At 43.5% G+C, this 9,042-nt stretch overlaps 1 protein-coding gene across 1 annotated transcript in view; it reads left to right on the top strand.

The window, feature by feature from the left end:
* Nucleotides 1–8,354, top strand: part of rbm18 (RNA binding motif protein 18) — a 17,223-nt gene extending 8,869 nt beyond the window's left edge. Inside the window, exons 3-6 of the mRNA XM_080841903.1 lie at nt 898–1,024; nt 1,595–1,675; nt 4,648–4,739; nt 7,098–8,354. Coding sequence (XP_080698029.1) covers nt 898–1,024; nt 1,595–1,675; nt 4,648–4,739; nt 7,098–7,269 — 472 coding nt within the window. The 3' untranslated portion in view covers nt 7,270–8,354. The remainder of the gene's footprint in view (nt 1–897; nt 1,025–1,594; nt 1,676–4,647; nt 4,740–7,097) is intronic.
* The last annotated feature ends 688 nt before the right edge of the window (nt 8,355–9,042 follow it).

The raw sequence follows: 9,042 nt of genomic DNA, 5'->3' as shown, positions 1-9,042 counted from the left end.
GTGGAAGAGACCCGAACAGTGCTCTCATGTTACAGGCTACTACTGTGTGCTTGGGAAATGTCTGTCCCACATAGTCATACACACACACACACACACACTCAGACACAGGCATATGCACGCACACACACACACACACACACACACACACACACACACACACACACACACACACTCAGACACAGGCACACACACACACACACACACACACACACACACACACACACACACACACACACACTCAGACACAGGCACACAGTTGTTACAGACATGTTTATGAACATAGATCATCGAAAAAAAACACCATTTCTAGTTTCCACAGCATTGACTGGTGGATGAATGGCAACGCACACGCGATTTCCCACGGCTCCTATTGGCCAGTGGTGGCTCTCGTTTGAACTGGCGAGGCCACTTATGCAGTCGTAGATGTTCTTTTTCTCGAATTAAGCTCTGGGGGAAATTCTTGCTTCCTCTTTTTTATTTTCTCATTGTCCTTGCGCTGTATCCTCTGCATTGTGTGAATAAAAGATTTACTGCGTCTAAAAAGGTGTAAAGAGCCCTGTCCTTCCAATTACCCCGTCAGCTGACAGAACACCGTGATAATGATATTATCAGACAATATGATCTCCAGGGACCCCCCCACTTGGGTTTCATACTTTGAAAGATTGTTTATGATCTCGTTTCAGCTCCGATTATAAATTACCACTTCCTTTCCCTTGGCGACCAAGATGGCCCCTGTGTCTAAACGTGGAAATGAACATGGAATTCACACGCGGAATAAAAAACACGATTGTTTGAATATATGTGAAGAACGTTCCTCTGAGGGAAAGGAATTGCTTTAAGACTTTAAGCGCGCGGCTCTTCTGTCCTGTCTAATGAGTGGTTGTTGTGTCTGTGCAGATACCACCTGGTGAAGCTTTTGGAGAAGTTTGGCAAAGTGAAACAGTTTGATTTCCTGTTCCACAAGTCAGGGCCCCTGGAGGGCCAGCCTCGGGGTTACTGTTTTGTCAACTTTCACACGAAAGAGGTAAGGCAATACATTATACATTTCCCAACAATTATCACTGCAGTGAAGTATTTGCCAACAACAATCACTACAGTACAGTATTTGCCAACAATGATCCATCGTTGGATGAGATAAGTGTGTAATAAAGATAAGTGTACATTGCAGATGAAACAAAAATAGGAGATTAGTTCAAGATAAGTTCAAGTCAGAAGGTATGAAAGGAAATCGGGTGAACGGACTGGTACAAGATATTGTCTTCATGTTGACTGGGATTCTGCTGAAGAAGCACTGAAGGCTTCAGCATAGATGTTTACCAAAGGAGTTACTATTTACTATTACTATTGCTATTACAATTACTATATTACTCTTACTATTAGTAATACTCTTACTATTAGTTACTATTACTAATTACTATTACTAGTTACTATTGCCACATATGCAGTCACATGAGACTTAAATGAAGCCAATATACAGCATATCAGATGTTCACATGCTTCCGAGCAGTGCTGTGTGGTAATGATGATGATGATGATGGTGATGGTGGTGGTCTGAAGTGTTGAAGGGTGACCTGTGCATTCTCCTCTGCCTCAGGAGGCTGAGCGTGCCATCCAGTGTCTCAATGGGAAGCTGGCTCTCTCCAAGAAGCTCGTGGTGCGTTGGGCCCACGCACAGGTAAAGGTAAATATCACCAGATCAACGAGATCCACCGTCCACGACGCTGCTCTGGTGCTTCACTTGGTGTCATTACCAATCCTGTGCCAATCTGTTTCACTTACTGGCATAACCAATCCTGTGCCAATCTGTTTCACTTACTGGCATAACCAATCCTGTGCCAATTTTATTCTTTAATTATAACCAATCCTATGCCAATCTATTTCACTTAGTGTTGATACCAATCCCATACCAATCTATTTCACTTAGTGTCATTAACAATCCTGTGGCTATGTATTCTTGTATTATTACCAATCCTATCCCAATGTAATGCTGTTTAGGCTCAAAACACTCGTAAACAGGGTCCCTTTTGCATGTTTTACTTGTGTTATTGGGGGTGTGTGTAGCATATTGAAGGAGTTCCAGCTAAACGCAATACGCAAGTCACTTTCCTGGTTGAACATCTAATTGGCCTGTTATCAGGTGTCATAATACTGAAGAGTTAACCGAAAGTTCATGTTTTGTTGTATTCAACACTGCTGTGAAAAAAGGAAGTACTTGTGAGCCCATGCCTTTGTTGGTTACTGGACAAATTGCTTTGCTTAATATTGAAACTTGAAACAGCCCCTGGAAAGTGTTGGAATTTTTATTCTCATATGTTTATTTTGGGTGGAATTTCCCCTTAAACAGTAAGTCAAACCTCTTTCCACCTACCATCTACACCCCTCGCAACCCCCCCACCCCCCACCCCCCCATCTCAGCGTGAAGCTTTAGTGTATATGTGACAGAGGGGAGGAGGGAACTGGCCTGGCGTAGGACAGTAGCTGCAGGATGGTGCTCCTGCTTGGGAGGTGAGACTTCGGCGACCCTGGCCCCCTAACAATAGGCAGCTGCCGTTTGCGAGCGAGGAAATCCTGTATGGTCCAGACTCACGCCCTCTCCTCTGCGCCCTCTCTCTCTCTCTCTCTCTCTCTCTCTCTCTCTCTCTCTCTCTCTCTCCCTCTCCCCCTCTCCCCCTCTCCCCCTCTCCCTCTCCCCCTCTCTCTCTCTCTCTCTCTCTCTCTCTCTCTCTCTCTCTCTCTCTCTCTCTCTCTCTCTCTGGGAAAGGGACAGCCTCCAGCATGCCCTCAGGTCAAGGTTAACAGAGCAGACTTGTTGACAACAACACGCCGCAGACCAGCCGAGGCCCACGCGCGCCGACTGTGACTGTGCAGGGCCCGGCCCGTTGCATGGGTGTTGCCTTGCGTTACCACGGTTATGAAGGGGGATCGTTTCACCCTCTTCTAAATGTTACTTATGGAGCGTTTATTCGCATGTGTGTCGTTTGTTTTTTTTTCCGCGCTGATAAGAAAATCCAAACATGAAACCGAGACTTCTTACGGCTGGTGCACTCTTGCATAACATCTGAATGACACCGAGAACTTAAGATTAGATCCTCTTGTTAATTATCCTTAAACAATCGTAGAGTGTCTTTCAGCACAGGTTTAATGTTAAGACCAGAGGAACAGATCCCAGAGTAAAGAAGGCTATGAAATACCATGTGCTGTTCTCTAAACTCATTGCCACTGTAGATAGGGTGGGTGGAAAGGGTCCACAGAAAGGCTTAGGGGAAACCTCTGGGGTAAGGGTGGCTTTGCAATGGCAAGTGCATTGAGGGTCCTTCTTAAGCACCAGTTCAATGGCCTTTCAGGGCACAGGGTGCAATCAGGCACCTCCTCATACCAAAGCAGTCCAGTGATGTTGAGATTGGCCTCCATTTTAGTGGAACACCACACCAAACCTCCACTTTCTGAGAGTGGGGAAACGTTAGTGTGTGTGTAAATGCTTGTGTTGGGTACCGTGTGGTGTGAGTTGAGAGGGGGCGTGAGTGTGTGTGTAAATGCTTGTGTTGGGTACCGTGTGGTGTGAGTTGAGAGGGGGGAAACGTTAGTGTGTGTGTAAATGCTTGTGTTGGGTACTGTGTGGTGTGTGTTGAGAGGGGGCGTGAGTGTGTGTGTAAATGCTTGTGTTGGGTACTGTGTGGTGTGAGTTGAGAGGTGGGAAACGTTAGTGTGTGTGTAAATGCTTGTGTTGGGTACTGTGTGTGGTGTGTGTTGAGAGGGGGGAAACGTTAGTGTGTGTGTAAATGCTTGTGTTGGGTACTGTGTGTGGTGTGTGTTGAGAGGGGGGAAACGTTATTGTGTGTGTAAATGCTTGTGTTGGGTACTGTGTGTGGTGTGAGTTGAGAGGGGGGAAACGTTAGTGTGTGTGTAAATGCTTGTGTTGGGTACTGTGTGGTGTGAGTTGAGAGGAGGACCTGAGCCATCTCCCCTCAGGCACCTCTGAGCCGCAGAACTGAGTTGTTCCTTCTTCTGTTTCCCGCAGGTTCTCGGGACATGGAGGGGGTGTCACTGCCCTGTTGGGGGGACTGGAGCTGGAGCAGTCACAATGGGGGCAGATTAAAGAGAGGAGAGAACATGCAGCAGCCTGCGTATATATATCGCACTGTTCAGCCTTTTCTCACAGTGCCTCGATTCTGGCCGTCGTGCGTCTGTAACATAGCTGCACACAAAAAAAAACAACCAACCAACAAAAAAAAAATGAAACACAAAGCTCCATTCCTCCCTCCTGGTGTCTGAACAGCCGTAGAGTTGTGTGTGTGTGTGTGTGTGTGTGTGTGTGTGTGTGTGTGTGTGTGTGTGTGTGTGTGTGTGTGTGTGTGTGTGTGTGTGTGTGTGTGTGTGTGTGTGTGTGTGTGTGTGTGTGTGTGTGTGTGTGTGTGTGTGTGTGTGTGTGTGTGTGTGTGTGTGTGTGTGTGTGTGTGTGTGTGTCTGGACAGCCATAGAGTTATGAGAGGAAGTTCAAGTTCATTCTTTTTTACAGTCGGCCTCTCGTGTGCCATGTGACCTTCAGGTTGTGCCTCACATGTGTTTGGGTTTCCCTTCTTTCTTCTCCTCTATTTTTTTGTTTGTTTTGTTTTTTGTTTGTTTGTTTGTTTGTTTGTTTGTTTTCAGAGGTTTGAGCCCTTCAGAGGAGATAAGAACCACATGCCCGCGAGCCTGGAGCCGTCGTGTAGCGTTCCTGAGGAGGTGGCCACCAACCTGAGGTCAGTAATCCCATCAATCAATCAATCAATCAATCAATCAATCAATCAATGAATTTGTTTATTTGATCAAGGTTGACAGTGTACATTCATGAACATTAAAATGTAAATGAACCCAATTATAGCCAAAAGGCTAGTTTCCATTGGCATTCCCCCTTCCAGAGTAACCCTAACCTGAGGTCAGTCATCCCATCAAATCAAATCAAACTTTATTTGTACGGCTGAAACGCACCTGTCCTGGACCTGAGAGTACACACAGGTGGGCTGAGTAACCAATGACTGAACACACTGTGAAACAAAAATATTTTGTAATTAATTACAATTACTTTTCACGGTTCATTTTTCATTTTCCTCAATATAATTCCACCATCAGGTTGCATTCCCCATTCCACACCCAGCTCCGGTTAATAATGACATTACGCACCAAATGAAACACAATTTCACATTTAATTTCGTTAGTTTTCATTCTTAATAGAATGTTCCCTTCAATTTTTATGACCGTATTGGATGAGTTCCATGGGGGACCGGGGGGGGGGGGGGGGGTTAAACATTTAAAGTATACCTCTGACTATGGCACTAGCCTGTTATTGGGCTGCCTTTAACAGTGGTAACAACTGACAACAAGGCTTACAGATCTGACGCCACATTGAAATGGGTAAAAGCAGAATTAAAGCGACTTTGAATTGGCCTAAAAAGAAGTAATTAGCTGAGGATATGGTGTCGGCTCCATAAACCGCAGATGTGTTAAGTGTGTATATATCCTACAGTTTCTCAAGAGAGCATCAGCTTGTTAGTCAGATTTAAACTTGGAAAGGTGTCTAATTGAGCCTCTTTGTTTGACTGCCAAGAAACCGCGGTATTGTCTGTAGTCATGCTCTTTTCTTGGCAGTGAGTCTGACTGTATGTTTGGAGTTGTGGTATCCAGAGCTCTGTAATATTGATATGGTGAAGCACATTTCGTGCCTAGAAGTGGTCTTACAGCAATGCCCTAGAAGTGGTCTTCCATCTTCACCAGAAGAGGCAGTGGTCCTCAGTGAACCTTTGAGGTGTTCAACTTTGGCACTGAATGTGGATTTATGATGCTGGTAAAGTAGTATTGTCACCTGTGGCCTAGAGGACATGACGTTAACATACCATGGCCGTAGAGTCAGTTCAATTAAAAAATATGAATCTCATCTGACTGGCTTATTTGTGCCATCATAGGGTTGCTGAAGGGATTGGGTCAGACCTCAAGTTCAATTAAAAAATATGAATCTCTTCTGACTTGACTTGAGGGTTACTGGAGGGATTAGGTCAGGTCTCAAGGGTGTACAAATCAGTGTTTAACAGCTGGATCTACCAGAGATTCATTAGACCAAATACGAGTGTCGCTTATGTATCCTAGAACTTACTACTAACTAATTACTGCACACCGTCTCTCAAATGAGATCATTCTGACGCTTTGTGCTTTACAGCACCAGGGGTATAGGGCTTGAGGTGTTTGCAGGTATAGGGCTTGAAGTGTTTGTAAGTATAGGGCTTGAAGTGTTTGCAGGTATTGTGCTTGAGGTGTTTGCAGGTATAGGTCTTGAAATGTTTGCAGGTATAGCCCTTGAGGTGTTTGCCGGTATTGTGCTTGAGGTGTTTGCCGGTATTGTGCTTGAGGTGTTTGCAGGTATAGGGCTTGAAGTGTTTGCAGGTATAGCCCTTGAGGTGTTTGCCGGTATTGTGCTTGAGGTGTTTGCCGATATAGGACTTAAAGTGTTTGCAGGTATAGGGCTTGAAGTGTTTGTATAGGGCTTGAAGTGTTTGCAGGTATAGGGCTTGAAGTGTTTGCAGGTATAGGGCTTGAGGTGTTTGTATTGTGCTTGAAGTGTTTACAGGTATTGTGCTTGAGGTGTTTGCAGGTATAGGGCTTGAAGTGTTTGGCATAAGGTAGAGACAGGCTATATGCTGTCAAAGAGAAACAAGCCTTTCAGGTGATGTTGCTGGTTCATGGTTTCGTGGCACAAAGTGGCCCCTTACAAACACTACCATGTGGCTCTGGAGTGGATGACGTATTTAGGAAGATTTTGTATTGGATTGGGAAATCACACAGAACATAGTGATCAAACACAAGAACTACTAGCTGTATTTAAGAACATTTCTATTGAACATTCTGTTTAAATTCAGTGTTGGTCTCTACCATTTTGTTGTTCTTTATAGAATTGCGCCTGAACTGTAACTCACTAAATATGATCTTTTTAAAGCTGGAATGGTGAACTGTAACACACTAAATGTGATCTTTTTAAAGCTTGAATGCTAAATTGTAACTCACTAAATGTGATCTTTTTAAAGCTTGAATGCTGAACTTTAAACTCACTACATGTGATCTTTTTAAAGCTTGAATGCAAAGATCCGGGCCATCGAGGCGAAGCTTCAGATGATGGACGAGAAACCAGACGAGGAGTACGCAGGACCGTCCCCATACCTCTACAACAAGCCTCAGGACACCAACAACAAGAAACGGCCCCAACCCTACAACAAACCACACCGCAAATTCAACAAGAGATGACCCTATACACACACTCACACACAGATACACACACACACAGACACACACACAGCTCTTCCCAACCTGCTACTGACAGGCTTACTTCCCCTTCACGCACACTGACACACACACACACACACACACACACACACACACACACACTGACACAGGACCACTGTATTCCACATGCTGAGATGTTTTCAACTCTGACAGTAGTCTAAGTTGCCTGGGAGCTGAGCCGTTTTGAGCTGTTTGACATCCTGTGATCTTTACAAGAAGAGGAGGCTGTGCTGTTTTACATCTCAAGAAGAAGAAGAAGAAGAAGAAGAAGAGGAGGAGGAGGAGGAGGAGGAGGCTGTTCTGTGTATTCTTGTCCTGCTGCACATATGTGTGTTTAGAAAAGGAGGTAGCATACATGTTTTCTTTTTTAACATCAAGGAGTTGGTTTGGGGTTTTTAATGATATGATTTGAAATACATACATCTCTTGTAGCACTGTTGCCGAGGTTACTGGAGGGTGTTTTTGTAATGTATGAGTCGTTTTTTTAAGCAATAATTATGTTAAACATACATGCATATATATCATATACACAAACAAGTACATATATACATATTTTTCTCCAGACCTGATGCATATAGCCTATCTTCCTTTAATGTCTGCCTTATGATCTAATACTATTACGTTTGAATTGTGATTTAGTAGCTCGGCAAGAATTGCTTTAATTCGGTTGCTCAATTTGTTTCTGTGTATTTGAGGATATGGCGGACGTTCAAGTATTAGCAAATGCTGTGCACGATTTCTCCGGAGAACTTACTGTATTTTCAAGGCACACTATAGTTGGTTCTCCTATCTGGTTTTGAAATCGAAATACCTTTCATTAGTCAAAACTCACCTGCTGTAGTTAAGGGCTTAAACACAATCTAGTCCGTTTGCAGATTGTTGAAGGCGTTGCCACTCCTCAGGATTAGCAACGCATGCATACTACGATTTTGTTTTTGTATGTTTTTTTTTTTTCTGAAAAAATGTCACCTCCACTTTTTATAAGATCATTCATTGTTCGTTATGGCAAATGCCCTTATAATAATAAAAAAAAAAGACTCTGTCAATCTCTTGTTTGTTTCCCCACATTGTCGTCGCATTTATTTAACTGGGAGGGGGCATGCCGTTTCTGGCCAAGGACATGTACAGTGCAGAGAATGTCGCTTTCTTACCGGAGGTTTTTAAGTGTTCGGTCCTTTGGTGTGGTCTGCTAATGTGACGCTAATGGAGGCTCCACCCAATGTAGGTTCTTCAAACATCTCCAGATTAGAATCCTCAAAAACAAGTCGATACCTGCGAGTGTAATTCTTCTGAGGGTTGGATCATTACCAGATAAAAAAAAATGAATGAGTGAGAAAATGTTGCAATGACCACAGGATTAGAATAGAACTCTGGGACAAATCTCGGCTGCAAATGTTGTAGCTTTAAACATTAAAGTAACCAGATTTAAGTGAGTGTCTTTGCTATTACTCGATATACTCTCATTTGCAATAGGTAAGACACACTTAAAAATATCCTATTATTATTATTATTTTAAATTGAGAATGTATTATATTTGAAACTCATTTTCACAAGTTTCATTTCTATCAACCGCTCAGGACATTTGCCTAATAATGCATTTCTAATAGAACACATTTACTACATTTACTGGAAACTACTCCATTCTTATGAGAAATGCGACAAAACAACAGCCTTTATTTAATCGTCTACTACAGCCCATTGACACGTGCTATTTATGATCTGTCCTATACGGCA

This window comes from Sprattus sprattus, assembly GCF_963457725.1.
Source record: "Sprattus sprattus genome assembly, chromosome: 7".
In the NCBI taxonomy this organism is placed as follows: Eukaryota; Metazoa; Chordata; class Actinopteri; order Clupeiformes; family Clupeidae; genus Sprattus; species Sprattus sprattus.
This window is presented reverse-complemented; position numbering and strand designations above follow the sequence as displayed.